Below are 19,385 nucleotides of genomic sequence, written 5' to 3'. Positions count from 1 at the left end.
TCCCAGTTTGAATTTTTGTCTCTAAGTACCACTCTCACTTTTCTCCCAATTAAGAAATCCTTCATCCATTCCAGCAGTTTACCTTGTATTCCTCCTATTATTTCAATTTTTCTTATTATTTTTTCATGTGGTACTTTGTTGAATGCCTTCTGCAAATCCAAGAAGGCACAATCTGCCCAGCCATCTCTTTCTTGTATTATCTCAATTAATCTCGAGTAAAAGCAGATTAGGTTTGTGGTGCACGATCTACCACTTCTAAAGCCAAATTGTTTTGGGTTTATTATTTTATTTTCTTCCAAGTGTTTGGTCCATTTGTTTCTGATGACCTTTTCGCATATTTTTGCTACTGTGCTTGTAAGGGACACTGGTCTGAAGTTTGTAGGATCTTCCCTATTTCCTCCTTTATATATTGATACTAAGTTTGCATCTTTCCAATCTTTTTCATAATTGCTTTTTTCTTTCCTGCATATATTCACATATTCGTTCCTAAGTTTTATATGTTTGCCATTTGGAGGTGTGGAATGGGTGGGAATGATTTTATGCCTTTTCCTTTTTGGCTACCTCCCTTGTACGGGGTAAAAAGCCTTGGTATATGTATGTATGCCATCTGGACATTTTTTTTTTTAATCTTTTTTTCCACCTTTTCCAGGCTTTGTCTCTCCTGTCTCTAGCCTCACTACACCTTTTGTTAAACCAACACTTTATGTAGATCTCTTTTTGTTTCTTTTTTGGTACATATTTGTTAATTCCTTCCTTGTACTTTTCTTTGAATATGTTCCATTTGTCTTCCATCTTTGTTTCCTCTTTAGAGAATTTATCCCAGTTTGTGTTTTGGAAATTTTTTCTTAGTTTTACAAAGTCCGTTTTGTTGTACATTAATCTTCCTTCTCTATGTTTGTCATTCCTATCTACATTGTTCTGTTCTTTTAATTCAAACTCTATTAGTATATGGTCGCTCTTTCCAGTTGGTGTTTTATACTCCATTTTGTTCATAACATCTGGTTCAGAAGTTAATATTAAGTCTAATTTCGACGGTTCCTCATTGTTTCTATATCTAGTATTTTCCTTAACCCATTGTGTTAGGGTGTATTCAATGGTCATATCCAGTAGAATGTTGCTCCAAAGTTCATCTCCCCCTTTAACTATCATTTCTTCCCAGATTATGTCTTTTGCATTAAAATCACCCATGATTACTATGTTTCCACCCTCTTTCAGTAACTTGTTTAGCACAATCATTGTGTCTTCCAGTAATTTAGAATGTTCGCTGTCTGACCACAAATGTGTTTTTGGTGATACATACACTGCTACAAATTTTCTGCTTTTCATCTTTTTGTTTGCAATTTTGATCATAATTAATTCTATATTGCCTTGAAGTCCATGTAACAATTTATCAAATGACTCATCACAGGGAGGGAAGGAGGGGGAGAGGAAGGAATGTATTTAGTTCTTCATTGGAGCCAACCTGCACTTTTATCTCCAGGGCCAATATTACACCCAGAGGTGGTGGTGACTGTTAAAAAAAAAGAGAAAAAAAAAAAAAAAAAAAAAAAAAAAAAAAAATTATTAATAATATTTTAAAAAAAAATGGGAAAAAAAAAAAAAAAAAAAAAAAAATTGAAAAAAAAAAAAAAAAAATAATAATAAATAAAATAAATAAAATAAAATACATAAATATATATATATATATATATATATATATATATATATATATATATATATATATATATATATATATATATATATATCACCCCTTCCATATAAGCAACACAAAATCTATGAAGAATATCACTTCTCTCATGGTATTACCAGTGTCTCTGACATAACTTACATGTGTACGTTGCTTAGGGGAGCCATGTTGACAGCCGAGTCTATGCGATGTCCATATAACCTTGGTAAGAGTGTCAGTATTCTGTCCATCATAGTTTCTTCACTCTGTGTTGTTGCACTAACTAGGTCTAATGTACGATCCACAAATACAATGGACACTTTGTTGGTAGCATTCTGTTGAGCACAAGTACATTATTTACAAATGAATCCCAAAGTTTCCCTTTATATGAGCAAGAGAGAGAGAGAGCCAGAGAGAGAGGGAGAGAGAGAGAGAGAGAGAGAGAGAGCTAGAGAGAGAATTTAAGCAAACCATATGAACCAATGGTTATATATATTTAAAACTGAAGTGCATATAAATAACATGGACCTTGCTTGTTTCTCTGGAACTGTTAAAAGCCTAATTTCAAATATCTTATAATGTCACATGTACCACTGCCTTTCCATGTACCACCATGCATATGGTGGGGTATAGTGTTTTATGCAATTTTTTACTCATTCCTCCCAGCATCTTTAAAAAAAATTGAGTTAAAGAAGTACCGTATTTTCCGGCTTAAAATGCGCACCCATGCACTCCGTTATCTCAGTACACAGATAGCGCACACCGACGTATAACGCGCATGCCAGGAAAAGTCACTGGTGGCTAAAGCTCGTGAACTGCATGTATGCGACTCCTGCTTGCGTTGGTCCATTGTTTTGTGGGAAATTTGAGCCATGAAAAGTTTATTCAATACAAAATGTACATGAAAATTTTTGGATTTTTACAGAAAAATTGTAATTTACTATCCTGAGGGAATAATTCATCTTACAAGTTTTTATCACCGTGTACAAGTTTTTATTGCCATGCAGCAACAAACTATGTTTCGGTTCATAAGTGTCTTTACTGAAGTGACGTTAAGTTTAACAAAATCTCGCAAGAGGGTGTTTAGTGTAGGCTAGATTGGCAATAGAACTGTCAATCTCGGCCCTGATCTAGCATATTCCGGGTGAGCTAAAACGGCCAACGTTCATGATGTTGGTACCAGTGCTGTTTTACGGATCCCAAATATTTGCATAGACTACGTTAATTAATGTTAGTAAAAATAAACCAATGAAATAACGGCGAAATTACTTAGTATCATGTGAACGAGGTTATATGGAGAAGTATTTTTCGTTGGCTCTAGAGCCACTGCTGGGAAATCTGTTGATTTGTCACTAAATTAAGTGTCAGTTTAGGCATCAATCAGGACACAACTAATAAAAGTCGGAACTACATGTACCGGTATATGACTCATGTTGTGCGTTGGTCCCTTATTACTTTGTAGCTTAAATAGTTTGTAGGAAAAATGATAAAAAAAAAGTTTATTGAAAGTAAAATATACAGAAAAATTTCGGGATTTTTACAGAAAATGTTCATATCATATCTTGAGGAAATAATTCATCACTACCATTTTTTATTTAATACTGAAACAAACTACAGACTGTTTCGTTTTAGCTTTGAACCTGCAATGACAGTGGTGAAATAGGACAGTCTCTCATCGAGGTGACGTTAGTTAATATAACTCCCGAAAGAGGGTGTTGTAGTTAGGTGTTTGACACGAGTTTATGAACGGCCGCAACGGAATTTGTACCATACCTAAAGTGAAGCAACAAAGCAAACATAAAAATTCAAACTAGGATGCTGTGAACATGGGCAAATATCATGAATATTGATCATGTTTCATGGTGTTTAGGCCTATTTAAACATGAAAAATAAGATTCGATAGATACCTACCTATACCAAATATTTATATAGCCCATGCTGGCGTATTCTTTCATGTCACCATGGCTGTTCTTCTTGTTCTCACGGAACGTCACGGAGAAGTGTGCCGTCCCGACTTTGTCACGACCAACATTGTCACGTTGTTGTGAAAAAAATTACACACACAGCCGCAGAATTTTTATCGTAGGTCGTAGATAATGCGCACCACCGGATAACGCGCACCCCCCGTTTTTAGGCCCTTCCAACGGAAAAAAGTCGCGCACTATACGCCGGAAAATACGGTAAAAACAAAACAATGAAAAACTCTAGCATGCCTTGCAAACTTGCAGATTCACTAAGTAACGATTCACAAAGCAAAAGAATGTACCACATTCTTTTACATATTTCCCATCAAAGGTAGACCTATGCTTATCCTATGACTTTATTACCATTATTTCTCATGGGAAATTATCCTTTAAGAACAAGAATTGTTAGTGCACAATATCCTCTGGCACTTAACCCTAACACATTTAGAGATTCATCTGTATAACAGGGGTGGCTGTGTCTAAGTACTCACCCATATCATATGCAATCACCCCTCCCATCTACCTCTAAGATGAAGTCACCCGTTCCCACATCAGACTGCTTGGGTCAAAAGCAATGTCACTATACCATGCAGAATATCACTGGTTATTATAACTTACCTTTCTACTTTGCTTGGCCATGCTAAAGTTCTCTAGTTCGGTTCCTACAATGCGTGCAGTGTGCCCAATTGTGAAGATTTCCTCCCTTGCATTCATTCCAACTAAAAGACTGTGGAGGCATACGACCAACTGTCGGATGGAGGTGCGAAACTCATGTGGAAGGTGATTAAACTCTACATCACCTGAGGATAATCAGAATTTAAAGGTAACACATTATGCAGTCCATTAAGGGTATTGTTAAGGCTTAAGTAGCAATGTAGGTGAGAATAGTAGTATTAGGTGGAAAATTCAGAAAAATGAGATAAATACAAAGGTTAGAATAAGAATATAGAGTGGAGATGTTAAAAAGCTAAATTTAATTTCTGAGTAATTTACTATGGATTCTCCACCACCACTTACAATAGTACATACATACATATACCAGAGGCTTTTTCCCCCTTATAAGGGAGGTAGCCATGAATCAAAGGCATAAAAACTATTCCCACCCATTCCATCCCTAATCCACTCCACTCCCCTCCACCCTCCCTCTCATCTTGGCACCTCCTGGATGACGAGTCATCCCTGCATCTTGTCCACTGCTCTGCGGTGTCGATAGTGAGGTGGTTAAACATGGGAGAAGAACAATCCACCCCTCTCACTTCTATTATATGTATCTTGTTCACTTTTTCCAATTAAACCAGATGAAGACTGTACTATAGTGATTTTGTAAACTACAGTGGAAACTCAAATAACAAACTTAATCAATTTTGAGACTCTTGTTCTTAAACTGAAATATTCACTAACCAAAATAATTATGGTAAATGTGCCAAAGCACTACTGAACCAGTCAGACTGTATATAAATGTATGCATGTATTTGTACCATGAAGTACTATTCATTAACAAAAAAATTTCACAAAACTTGCTCGTTAACCAATTTGTTCAATGGGGCATTCCTTATCTGAGGTTCAATTTAAATTAATGTAACATTAGTTATTATCTGTATAAAAATAAGAAGAGGCCAGTCATGGTTCCATTGTAGTGTGCACATCTGATTAGTAGTTTAGGAAGGACATCTACTCTGAGTAATGGTCCTCAATTGCCAAAATTTAAGTCCTCTAATAAGATATCAATCTCACTTCACCTCTCAAATACCACCAACACAGCAGAAAAAAATAAAAATAAATAAAAATAAATAAATTAATAAATAATACATATACCAAGGGCTTTTTTCCCCTTACATAGGAGGTAGCCAAAGTCAAAAGGAATAATTCCACTCCCACCCATTCCAGTCCCATTCACCACCCCTCCCTCTCATCTTGGCTCCTCCTGGATGACAGATAACGGGTCATCCTTGCATCTTGCCCATTGCCCTGGGTCAGAAGCAATGCAGCAAGACTGCTTCTTTTAATCAGCAACACCCCTTTCTGTTCCTCATGCAGTAATGTCAAAGATGGGGAGAAATCCCTTTGGCCCGTGTCAAGATATCATTCACAAATAACCACTCCCTAAAACCCTCTATCACCCACCAACTCTCATGCATTTATGACAGTATCATCCATACACAACCATTCTCCACTCACCCCATCTTCTGCTTCTCCCTGCCTTCCTCTACATATATCTCCCTCTTACTCATTGCCCCTTTTACCCTATCCATCCATCTCATCCTCAGTCGTTCCCTCATGTTAACTTCATCCACCTCTGCCTTCCACACTTCTTTTACTATCTTTCTTCACTCTTTCTTTCCATGTGTCCAAACTATCCCAATACTCTCTCATCAACCCTATTTACCATCTCCTTTTCCACCCCTGCTTTCCTCCCCACCTCCTCAGTTCTCACTCTATCCAACCTTGTAAAACCTACCATACTTCTTGGACATTTCATTTCAAACACATTTAAACTCTTCTTCTCTTATCTTCCATGTCTCTGCCCATACAGTGTTGTCTGCACTGTCACCTCTTGATACAATCTCCTCTTAGCATCCATTCCCAAATGTCCATTTCTCATTACACTTTTTAATCCACCAAGGCACTTACATGCTTCTCTCAATCTACAATCTACCTCCACTCCTCCCTTTCCTGCCACATACATCCCCCAAGTATCTAAAACTATGCACTTCCTCCAGACTCTCTCCTTTAATACTCACTTCCAAATTGTTGCCATCCTCTTCCCTTGTACATCTCATCACCTTACTTTTATCCATATTTACCTTCAACTTTCTCCTCTCATACACCTTCCAAAACTCTATCACTAACTTCCTAAACCCCCACCTCTGATCCTACAACTAATGTGATGTCATTAGCAAAGAACTGGTTTACCTCCCACTTTTCTTCATTTTCTTTAACATCTCTAGTCCCCTGCCCATTACCCTAGCATTTACCTCCTGCACCAATCCAATATTATCTATTGGATTTATTATTTAATGACCCGTCATTCAGGAGGTGCTAAGATAAGAGGGAGGGTGGAGGGGTGTGGAGTGTTTTCAGGGATGGAATGGGTGGGAATGATTTTATGCCTTTTTCTTTTTGGCTACCCCCCTTGTAAGGGGGAAAAAGCCTTGGTATATGTATGTATCAATCCAATATGCATTAAACAGCCAAAAAGACAAGAAACATTAGTGGTGCAAGCACTGAACCTTGTGGTACTCTGCTTATTACTACTTTCCAGCTTGACATCTTGTCATTTACTACTGCCCTCATGTATCTTTCCTCAAAAAGTCTTTAATCCATTCTAGTAGTTTGCCTCTCAGTCCTCCAATATGCTCAAATTTCCACATAAGTCGACTGTGAGGTACTTTATCAAATACCTTCTCTAGGTCCTGGTATGCACAGTCCACCCACCCCTCTCTCTCTTGCAGCACATCAGTCACTCTCATGTAAAAAATTAAAAGATTTGACACACATGACTTTTCAGTTCTGAAGCCAAACTGTCCGAATATTCATCTTTTCAAGATATTTGATCCATCAATCTTTCACAATCCTTTCACATAATTTCACTATTGTGATGGTTAGTGGTACTGGCCTGTAGTTTAGTGGTGTTTCCTTGACTGCACTTTTGTGAATTGGCACCATGTTTACCATTTTGAAATCAAGTGGCACAATGCCTTCTTTCAATGAGCATGTAATAAGACTGGATTTTGTCCACTAGTTGTTCCCTTCATCCTCTAAGTATCCAGTTTGAGATCCCATCAGTCTTGAAGCTTCTGTCACATCCAATGATCCCAGGAGATTGAGCATTTTTCTAACTTCTACATTTATATCCACTAAACCAGTTTTTTTCTCCCCTCCCTTCTTCCAAAAAGTTGTGTGTTTTTCTGCCTGAGCTGAAGCCTCTTCAAAGACCTCACCATCTACTATTAACTTGGTGATTTTTTTTCCTGTGTCCCAATTTACCATTCATACACCTGTAAAACAGTTTTGGTTCATCTTAGTATTTTTCTACTACACATCTTTCAAAATTGCTTTCTTCCTTCCTGCAAATTCTTGTATAGTCATTCCAAGCTTGTTTGTCAACTTCTTTTGTTTTATTGCTTCTTTTCTTTCTCCATTTTCCCCAAGCCACTACCCCCTGGCCTTTTTTCGCAATCTCACACTTTTTGTTAAACGAGTCCTGTTTTTGCTTCTTCCTTTCTCTAGTCTTGTTCACTTTTAGGTTGTAAATGTCAAGATTTCCCATTTCCTCCTTATTCCTGTGGTATCCATGAATTCCTCCCAGCTTGTTTCTTCAAAGAATTTTGTCAACCATTAGTAATCTGCTTTCCTAAACTTGAGTCTCCTTTGCCTGTGTGGTTCATTCCTTGGCTATATTTCCTCATTCTCCAGCTGAAATTAAATTGTAACATGTTTCTTTTTTCCTATTGGGCAATGGTAGTTCATTGAACTGATGATGTCTTACTCTCTGGTTAGTAACAGATCTAATCTTGTGGGAATGCCATCTCCACTTACAAGGGTCACTTTCTTTACCCACTGGGTCATTGTACTCTTCATTGCTATACTCAACAGGGTATTCCCCCAGGTATTTGCTTTACTGCTTGCTTCCCAATCCTCCCAGTTGACCTCACCACAATTAAAATCTCAAACAAGGACTATGTTACTACTTTGTTCAATATTTTTCTTTGGGAAAAGGGCTGCATCCATTAACATTTCTTGATATTCAGTTTCATCCCAAGTTTTTGTCTTGGGGGGAACATGTTTCACCATGAAGTCTCTTTTATTGTGACATTTAGCATTGATCTTTAGGTGAGTTGCTTCAGTCCTGCCTTCACTCAGATTTGTTTCTTCCACCTTTATGCCACTTCTCAACACAAACATTACTCCTCCATCCTTTCTATCTTCTCTGTCTATCCTCCAGATGTATCTGTTGTTCCCCAACTGTATATAAAAAATTGTTGGTAGTTAGTCCCTACTAGACACAGCATATCAGACTTACTTATCAAGTAGTCATTTATCTCCAACCTAACCAATATTGAACCATCAACCTTAGCATATGCTGTTCTAAGTTTCCTTGTAGTGCTTACTTTGCAATACTGCCTTCTTGTTTTCTTGGGAACCCTTTCCTTACCTTTTGATTGATAACTCAAAAAAAGTGTAGCATGGGAAAGGGATTACCTTTCATCCATGAGGAGTTATGATGAGAGGCAATTAATGGATTTTTAGAAGGGTATGGTATACATATAGGATGGGTGTATGCTTTGATTTGGACACTACCTTTTCCTCTAAAAGAGGGAAAAAGCTCCTTTGGTATATATGCACCACAACAAAGACAATACCTACCCAGTGACTCAACTGGTTTAAGTCTTTCTCCTTTGCTAAACATTTGTTGTAATCTGGCTATAGTAGGGATGTCAGAGTCAAGGAGAGGATAAATACTGCTAAATGCTGGTAGGAGTAGAAGGTTGTCAGTTGCTGGCACAAACACTAGAGGAAGATAAAATATTTCCACAGTGTAGTTCTGAAAGGCAAGATAAACTATTAGCATTAAAAAGGACAAGTCCATCTATCCCTATACCAAAGGCTTTTCCTCCCCCCTTACCAGGGAGGTAGCCAAAGTAAAAAGGCATATACCCAATCCCACCCATGTCATCCCATCCACTCCACTGCCATCCACCACCCTTTCCTCCATCTCATCTTAGCTCCTCATGAATGATGGGTTATCCCTGTATCCCACCCACTGCCCTGGGTCAGAAGCAATGCAGCAAGACAACACATCCACAGCAAGGTTGCTTCATTTAATCAGCAACCCCCTCTCTGGCTCCTCATACAGAAAAACAGAAGACAAGGGGAAATCCCTACAGGCTGCATCAAAATACCATTAACCACTTCGGTATGATGACACCTATGTAGGCATCATGAGGCACAAGTGGGTACACGAGGATGCCGGCATTAGCGTCTTGATTATATATATATATATATATTTTTTTGGCTACCTCCCTTGTAAAGGGGAAAAAGCTTTGGTATATGTATGTACTTGTACATGAGTTACCCCTGGATTCTGTGTACTAGTTTGATCACTCAGAGTAAAAGAGAATGAGTAATACAGCAGTGACTTTATATTTTATAGTGTGAGTAGTATGATGCATTGTACATATGGCAGCCAATGCTGTGCACGAGAATTTGACTCATACTGAAGTGGTGAACACATAATCACTCCCTAACCCCCCTATTCCCCACCCCCTCCTTTCCTTGCATTACAAAACCATCTATAAACAGCCATTCTTCACTCACATATGGAGTAGTGCACCTTTATTGTTAGGCCCATTCTGTGTTGGTCATGTCTTAAAGCTGGATGATGACCTGAATGCAACTACACCAGTGTGGGCCTTGCCTCTTTCAGGAGGGCTTCTGTGGAGCCACATCTGGAGGGGCTTGATGGGGGAAAGGTTTATGGTGGCCGGTCCCAGGGTGCCTCTCCTTTGATGAGACGGGTGAGCAGGGTTGGGGGATCTTGCACAGAACTGTGTGTATCATTTTCATGCAGTACTTATGGGGAGGATTTTGGTTTCTGTTTGGGGTGGTTTTGGTATATCCTGCTATTATCATGAGTGCCTATTCTATATCCACTGTCCAAAATCCATATTTACAACTGATTTTAATATGTTTTTTCTATATATTAATTTACTTTTTGTTATTTCTCAACGTCATTTTCAATGCATGGGGAGAAGGTCAAGCAAGGTCAAGAATTTTTGGGTTCTCTTCCAATGTAAGAATTTGTACATTCAGTTCCACTAGTGAATGCCTCCCTGGTTCACAGTTGCCTGGAGTGATCAATGTCACTGATGATCTCTGTGTGAAGGCTTCCACTCCTTCTCCACGTCACTGTTCAAACCCAACCAAGTAGGCTTGGGTGTTCTTAGCAGTTAATGTGTAGTTGCTATGCTGGATCACCATCATAGGATTATCCACTCAAACAAGTACCCTGGTGTTATTTTCTAGTTCTGGTGCTAGAGGATCACCTGGGAAGAGGATGGACAGCATTGGCATAAGCATCACTCCTTATGGGACTCCATTTCACATTCCTTTAGTTCCAGAAATTTGGCTGCCCTGGGCCACTCTGCACAGTAAACCAGTCAAAAACCTTGTTAGTCACTTCTGCTGTGGATGAACATCTTTATGATCCCCCATAAAAGCATGAATCAAGGAAGCCCATCGAATACACTGCCAATATCCACCGCCACTATGTCTGCTCCTTCTGGCAGCATTCCCCAGCTAAATCCTTCCTGAACCCACTGGATGATGCTTGAGAGAAGCATGTTGGTCGAGTGACACCCCCCCCCCCCGCCCCAATCCACACTGGTCCAGGGAAGTGGGCAGATTAGCCATATTTCTTTCTGCTTGGGCATGGAGGGTAACAATGAGACAAGTCTGCAGGCTGCTGGGGCCTTCAGTGGTTTGTTTAGTCTATATGGGCACTATATGTGATCCTCTCCAGATTGCTGGAATTTTGCTGCACAACCAGGAGCAGCTGAGTGCAACAGTCAAGGCCTTCAATGTGTATGGGCTAGAATGGACAGTTACGATCCTGTCCAAGCCCCAAGTGTGGAAGCCCTTTCATGTCCCTGCTAGAGAAGCTGAATGCAGCATCTGCATTAAGCCTGATTTTCCATATCTCCCTGACAATTTTTCTACTTTCTGGTGTTGTGGATCTAAAACCTGTCATCAAGAAGTGTTTCTTAATGACATTTCATTGTAATTTTGGTAATGGTACTCTTCCTTAGCTCACTCTGACTGCCCCATGAGAAGGGATTGGGCTCAATTTCAAGCTCTTGATAGTTTTTATGTTCTCCCCATCTGTTTACTATTTGTTCTCCCATCCAAATACATCTCCTGCTTGTGCAGTGCAATACAGCAAGAATACAATGCACACTTGTAACACCCATACCTGGTGTAGTGCTGTGCAGACCAATGTCACCACAAGAAAAAAAAAAAAGTAGGATAATGGCATTTTTATGTAGAAGAACAGACATCCAAAGCATGCTGATGTCACACGTGTAATTACGTCCAGAGCACAGAGCTACTAGGCCTCATTCATCCTTCCAGTTCCAAGATAATGTCATGTATGGTTTCTCATGCTACTTGTGTCCAGATGCCCAAAGGGAGGGCAAGCAAATTGCCACACTGGGGGAAGCTATTTGGTGGCAGTGTTGAAAAAGCCAACTGGAGGTGGCCACTGGAATCAAACATGTTTAGGTCAGAGAGTAATTCTAATACCTTACTTCTTTTGGTCTGGTGCTTGTGTGCTCAGCCAGATTGGGCAGTACACACCTATGGTACCTGCCAGCATGTGGCTATCAAACAAGTTGAGCAACTGGAGTTAGGAGTGCCAATGTGGTGGATGGTATACAAACATTTGTGATGTTTAAGTAGTTTTCCTATTATGTAAAACAGTGAAAGTAAAGTAATCTTAGTTCACTGGAAGAAATTCTGTGCCCGGACCACTGACAAAGTATTACCCACTTGATGCTAAACCAGCAGCTGGAGGTAAGTAAGGATGTTGATGATTTTTTATTTCATTTAATGTCACAAACTTCCCCCTATTGGGAGGCTAGGATGGTGCCCGTTACAGTGGATTTTGTAGCATGGAATTTAATGAACCTTAGTTCAACTTGCTCCAAACAGGGCTCCAATTGTCATCATCTTGACCTTTGCTGCAAGTAACGTCGCCCTAACCCACTTGGCTAGTGAGCATCCACAGATATTGATGGATATTTAAAATATATAAGGAGATTATTCTCTGACATCCATCTCCTAGAACTACCACTTACAGATAACTATCATTATTCCTATTTAAAAGGTTAAGCATGCAATGTACTGCAGGAAAGAAAATTATGACATTCATTCCTGACAGAAAGCTCATAACATACCAAATTTCCCATCCAGGTGAGGATATCCTGTTCAAGTTGATTCATAATCATGGTTTCGTCTGTTTCCCGTCCCCCAAACCTGGCATAGCTGTGAACATTAGGATGAGCTGCACTAATCACAACACAGTACTGAAAGCACGAGGATTGAATGATATCTCGTAGGATGTCCTTCTTTGTGTTGTGTATAGCAGAACTAATGAGGAACACTCCTTTTGTATCATCCTGCCCTCCACACTGAAATAAATAAATAAATTAATAAAAAAAAAAAAAAAAAAAAAAAAAAAAAAAATCAATAAAAGATTGTATTTTGTTGGCAACATTCAGTGCTTCTATACTTGGGGACAATACTGCACTGAAATGGTGTTATCAGACAAGTCGTAAAGGAAAGAGTTAAGGAAGGTAAAAGAATAGAGGAAGAAGAGATCAGCATTCTTTGAGGAGATTAGCCTCCAATCATGAAAGAATGCAGCATGACTTCGTCTGTAGAGATGGCACTTAAGTCCCTAAAATATCAACTGCATTAAACATGTGCAATCAATATTCCATATAGGAAATGATATAAATATATACTTAAGGATATTTAAGGGTTTATCATATATATATATATATATATATATATATATATATATATATATATATATATATACATACATATATATATACATATATATATATATATATATATATATACATACATATATATATATATATATATATATTTATATATATATATATATATAATGATAAAACCTTAAATATCTGTACTCATATATTGAGGTATCTATATATATACACACAAATTCAAAACATTATATCAGATGTATCCATATAACATTAAAACCTTTCATATATCACATTTTCACATCAATAACAAATATGTGACTCAAACCTCAAAAGAAGAGAATTCCTTGACATCACTAGCTTTTGCATTTACAAGTCTCACCAGTCCCCCATGCCAATGTAAACATTCTGCAATGCCTTCATCTAGGAATACCACAGCATTCTTCACTTTCTTGAGAGCTTCAGTCCACCATGCCTCAGACACATGGTAAGGACTTGCAGCTTGCATTCTGAAATGAATAACATACTCCAGTAGTGACATAATAATAATAATAATTTTATTTGGCATTGAATCAATATACATGAAGTGCAGATAACAAAAAGAACAGTTCGAAATAACAATTACATATGGTGAGGATATCACAAAAAAACATGTAAGCTTATTTCCATTATGGTCTTCAAGAACCCATATGCAGCAGCTAGCATATTCACATATATTTTGGGACTCCTCTCAGATAGCTTTGTTCAGTTGCATAAAAATCCTCACAACTGCACTAAAGGATTGAATATACTTATAAAACAGGAGGTGGCAGATTTCCATGAAAATGAGTGTTTAAGAAAAATTCGATTTTTTTTTTTATTGCATAAATACATAGTAGGGATCTTGCTCTAGATGCTGGTAAAGTGTTTTTATCGTACCGCCATTTTTAAAGGGTTTAAAGGGCCTACCCTCCCTCCCCCAGGCAGCCACATGCTGCGCACGACCATTGTTTACATACGTTTTGACCATATTTTACCCTATTTTTTTGCGTTTGATACACTCATAAAGTTTTCTCTTACGTCCGGCATGCACGTCCGGCATGTGGTGTGAGGAAGTTCAGCCTGCACGACTGGCAGTGGCCTGAGCCTTACAAAGTAAAGGACATGTACACGTTAGCTTGCCGCATTCACTAATTTGCCGTGTGAAATTCGCATCTATTTTTCAGTGAAGAGATATTTGAAGATATTAGCCATGCCTAAGCTATCCAAACAAAAGGCACACTTGCAGAAGATAAGAACGTCTACATTAGCAACTCAAGGGGAGAAAGAAAGAACCCCAGCATCAACTTTGTTATCACCACCTCCGCCACCACCACTAGTACTCCCTCCAGCAGCTCTCTCCCTTCCATCTACATCCACATCCTCAGCACCTGATCCTCTGTCCTCTACACCTATATCAGACAAGTTGTCTCTACGCAAACAACTGTTTGCTAACAAGTGGCTACAAGGATGCCTCCTTGTTGCAACACCTTGGGTTTAGAGTTTCAAACCTCACAGTGATGTCCCTGATGCAGCAAGAGCCTGTTCCAACACCAGAAAGGAAACCCAAGATTAGAAAGAGAGCTGGATCCCAGCAATCAGACTACCTTGCTGGGTCATTCTAGACCAAGAACTCAAACTTTGCAACAAAGAATGAGGTGGCGGCTTATGAGACCCTCACTTTGAGTGAATAATATCCTACACTGTAGGAGGGTACAAAGTGCCTGAGTTACTTGAAAGATGCAAAATCATCATGAAAATACAATGGAACCTGTTTTCAATGGGTCTTAGGAGGTCCAATGTAAAATTTAGTCAAACTAAGGGAAAAAAAAACCTTTAACACTCATTTCTGAAAAATGTAAGTTTTTGATACTCAAAGTCTATCTCCTCCCTCAATTTTCAACCGATTTTTGCATATGAGGTCTCTATTAATAGCTAGATAAATGACAAAAAATAAAATAGAGAGTTTTTTTGCATATGTTAAATAATTTTTTTTAATAACGTGTCAAAGTCAAAATTTTGCGTTTTTTTCGATAATTTTTTTTATATTTTTTTCCTCGGCGTTAAACAAAGATATTAAAAAAAGCTATTTTTTTTTTTTTTTATAAATGTAGAAGATTCTTTTGCTGTAAAATGAAAGACATCGAATAAAAATTGTAAGAGGAGATAGGATTTGAAAGAAGCCCAAAAATATGGTATTTTTTACGTTTTTTATTAAAAAATAAAAACCTACTCGTCAGATCTGAATAAAACTCATGCTGTGAAGGTTTCCTCAGACCTAGATATCACACAGAAAAAATCAGCAAGATCCTTCAGAAAAAAAGATTTTGGGCGGGGGGGTCCCCTTAAGACAGACTACTGACAACCACCACATGAAAATTCTGGAGATAATTAATACCCTTTTCTAATTGAGATTTGGATTGCCATACTTGTGAAAGTATTTGAAGTATTATTATCAAGTTCTCATCAACACCATCCCATATCATTGGTCATGGTCAGTTTAGCCGGGATTATCATAATCCAGGTTCCATAATCATTATGGAAGTATTAGATAATTAGTGCAGTATATCTATATATAATATTGGCTCATGCAGTGCATCCCTCTCTCACACTTGTTTTATTAATAGATCAAATGACCATAAATCCATTCACCATCTTCTCCATTACGGTCTCTCTTAGCAGATCTGACTGATGACCTCCTTATCTTATTACTAATAAAAAGAATGGTTGAGCATTGACATTGTTGATTGTGCACATCTGTAATTACCACGTAGTCCTTTCCTGCGATTTCCATGAAAATTTGTGCGTTGAGTGACTACTATGACACTCATTACAAGCGTCAGAAATGAATATTCCAGAGATTATAAACTCCCTTATTCAATTAATTTCTAAAAATATAATTGTTTCTTTAAACTTTAAATTAAAGCTTCGCAGCTTTCATCAGAAAGCTAGTCATAAACTATTTCTTACCTACCTCCCTTGTCTAACTGCAACAATTTTCATACAAATGTAAAAATTGTACTATATTTTATTAAAAGAACTTCAGTGCATAAACCATCACACACCTGACAGTATATTCAGTCACTTTTGTGACGACTACGAACTCTTCATGTTGACGTCTCGCCCTATCAAAACAATGTGTGGTGATGAACTGATAGTCCGTGTAACTGAGGGTCCACGATTCCACTATGACATTCAAATGTAGATGTTTGTACACCAAAAACTAGTTGAACATAGACTTAAAAATTGTAGTTACCATTCAGTATTCATAGATTCAGTGAAAAAGTCTAATAAGATTTTGATACACAATGAATATGCAACGTCATTTTTGTATTGTCATAGATATATTGTATATTGTGGTATTTTGTATATTGTTTTTTATTTTTATGTTGGTATTTTATATATTATATTATGATCATTCGAACTAAATTCGTGTCGAAGACTCCTCTAGTTAGTTATTTCACTCGTATCGCCTAGTTCTAGTAAATGTTTGTTTGTAGGCCTACTAGATGTTTTCTTATGTAAAGTTGTTATTATCAGTATCACTCTGGTATCGGTATTATTATTGCATCATGTTATTATCATTAGTTTAATTTTTGTTATAACTATTATTACTATATATTTTATTTGTTTAATAACTCAGGTGTCTTCAGTCTTTCCTTATCTAATGACCTTAGCTATATACATGAATTTTTCTTTCTCTGCATAATAAGTCATGTCAATGATTATTATTTCAAGTATTTATGATTTAACATGTTCTGTTCTTAGTGACATTACTTCTTGTTTAAATGTATTTGGATTCTTTGTTTTAGGATTACCAAGGTGGAAATAAGTGCCATGTGCTTTATTTTGTCATCCTTGCAATTTTATACAATGTATTTTTATATTTATGTACAGAATTAAGACAAGCAAACAAATATATACAAAACAGAGAATCGTGTAATAGATTTAAAGTCATAGCTCTATAGTTTTATTTTCTTTGTTTCCTGATAATTTGGTTTTCTTTGTTACACACACACACACACACACACACACACACACACACACACACACACACACACACTTCTTAGTTAATGATTAACCATACTAATGAGAAATTATTACGAAAGTATATAAAAATGTTAGATATATACAGAATTTCGAACGGTATAAGTTTCTTTTTTTCTCTCTTTTTTGTTTTAAAAAGATATGTATTCTTCTAAAGCTGTTTCTTGCAAAAAAAAAAAAAAAGAAATAATAATAATAATAATAATAAAAACAATAAAACGAATAACATCGACGTTATTGATTTTTTTCGCGTCCTGATGCCCAAGGCTGGGCCCCTGTGGTAAGTGCCAAACACGCAGTATTTTGGTAGAAGTTTATTGCGGAGATCTACACACAAGTAAGACAGGAAGTGATCTGTCACAAGCGAATGCTTGGGGGGCCTAGCTGGGCATAAGACGCGCCCGTGGCCTAGTTTCTGTTACATTGTTGCTAGGCGGGAAAAAGATTGGGCAAAACAATACATACTAACATATCTAGGTATATACATAGAAATATACAGCAACAAGAGAACAATTACATATAATGATGAATATGCATGCAAAATGGTTAAGGGTAACATATATTTAGTTCCTTAATTCTACGACGTGTACAATTGGCATAGACGCATACGCGTTTAGCGTACGCCTAATGACGCATATATATTCGGTTATATAATTATGTATAGGGCACTTATATTGTAATGACTACATAGGCTTACTTATACAAAACATTTACAATAGATATATGATGATATTAAGTACTCGAGTATAATAAAGAAGTATGACATATACATTAAAGGAGATACATATACAATGAATATATACAATAATTAAGTAAGAAAGGGCTTGGCTACACCCCTAGCATTCGCTGGTGACAGATTGTTTCCGGCCATACTTGTGTGTAGACGTACGCAATAAACTCCCACCAGAAAGTACAGTGTGTTTGGCACCTACCACAAATTTATATGTCTTACTTACTTGCTTACTTAGATTTACTTGGAGATGTCTAGAAGACCTCTTCACAGCCACGGTGATCCGCCACTGTTACCATTCCTGGCGTCCAATTCCTTTAAGGCCACCTGTTCTGGTATGGTTTTTGTTGACCGGCATCCAGCAGTGTAGCCTGGTGCAGGTGGTTCGTCTGGTACCGATGATAGGAACTTATCAAGTCCAGCCTTGAGTCTGTCCACTGTACAGTCGGTGATGTCTCTTATATCCCTCGTGAGGGGATTAAAGATCTTTGGACCCTCATGGCACCAGTAGGGTCTTGATCCTTTCAGGAGCTATGGATGGTATGGTTTTCCTTGTTATCTTCCTCCCTGATCTTTCAGTGCTGTAAGGCTGCAGGGAATGGGATGCTGGATTAGGTAATCTACCTTTCCTTTAATCACCTTCCACATGTAGATGGCACGATACCGGTCTCTTCTTCGTTGTTGAGAGTAGATTTCCAACTTTTTGAGACGTTCCCAGTAGCTTAAATCCCGCATTCCTCTGATCTGCCTGGTGTAAGACCGTTGGACAGCCTCCAGCCGCTGAATTTATCCCCGTTTGTGAGGGGACCACAGCTGGCTACAGTAGTCTAAGAGTGGCTGTATCATGGTATTCCAAAGGGCCAACATTATTTTGGGTTCTCTGGTAGAGAAGGTTCTGAGTACCCAGCCTGTCATCCCTCTTGCTCTTTTCACAGTTTCGGCTATGTGGTGATGAAAGGTCCAGTCTTCTCCCAGACGTACCCCCAGGCATTAAGCGGTCTGTAGTGCGCTGATTTCATGCCCTCTTTCTGTGAGTAGTTTTGTGTCAGTTTTTATTTCTTGATGTTGGCCATGTTGCAGTTTTTCAAACTTTTCTTCATTGAAGACCATATTATTTCTTGAGGCCCAGGCATAGACAGTATCTAGATCTCTCTGGAGGTTAGGTACATTTTCGGTACCGGTGATTGGCAAACTCAAACTGGTGTCATCGGCAAATGTAGAGTGGCTAGAGCCATTCACTCCCTCATTTATGTCCCCCATATATATCAGGAAAGAAGTGTGGAAGGAGTGAATATGAGGGGGCGTCCTAGGATGAGATGGATGGATGGGGTGAAAGGGGCTTTGCAAAAGAGAGGAATGTCTGTGGAGGAAGGATGGGAGAGGACAGAAGATAGGGGTGAATGGAGAAGGGTTGTGTATAGATGAGGCTGTGATGCATGAGGGGG

General features: G+C 38.0%; 1 protein-coding gene across 2 annotated transcripts in view; it reads right to left on the bottom strand.

Moving 5' to 3' along the window:
• Positions 1 to 16,358, bottom strand: part of LOC143026996 (sec1 family domain-containing protein 2-like) — a 29,998-nt gene extending 13,640 nt beyond the window's left edge. The window contains exons 1-6 of one of the 2 annotated variants that reach the window (XM_076187814.1): positions 16,229 to 16,358; positions 13,474 to 13,654; positions 12,585 to 12,818; positions 8,998 to 9,175; positions 4,249 to 4,430; positions 1,829 to 2,001 (exon numbers count right to left, since the gene is read on the bottom strand). In XM_076187814.1, the coding sequence (XP_076043929.1) occupies positions 1,829 to 2,001; positions 4,249 to 4,430; positions 8,998 to 9,175; positions 12,585 to 12,818; positions 13,474 to 13,653 (947 nt within the window). In that variant the 5' untranslated portion in view covers position 13,654; positions 16,229 to 16,358. Of the gene's footprint in view, positions 1 to 1,828; positions 2,002 to 4,248; positions 4,431 to 8,997; positions 9,176 to 12,584; positions 12,819 to 13,473; positions 13,655 to 16,137; positions 16,182 to 16,228 lie in introns of those variants that run through there. The other variant, XM_076187813.1, reaches the window with a different exon arrangement.
• Positions 16,359 to 19,385: the final 3,027 nt, after the last annotated feature.

This window comes from Oratosquilla oratoria, chromosome 7, assembly GCF_046742065.1.
Source record: "Oratosquilla oratoria isolate Oo_2021 chromosome 7, ASM4674206v1, whole genome shotgun sequence".
Classification (NCBI taxonomy): Eukaryota; Metazoa; Arthropoda; class Malacostraca; order Stomatopoda; family Squillidae; genus Oratosquilla; species Oratosquilla oratoria.
Note: the sequence above shows the minus strand (reverse complement) of the source record. Positions and strands in the feature narration are given on the sequence as shown.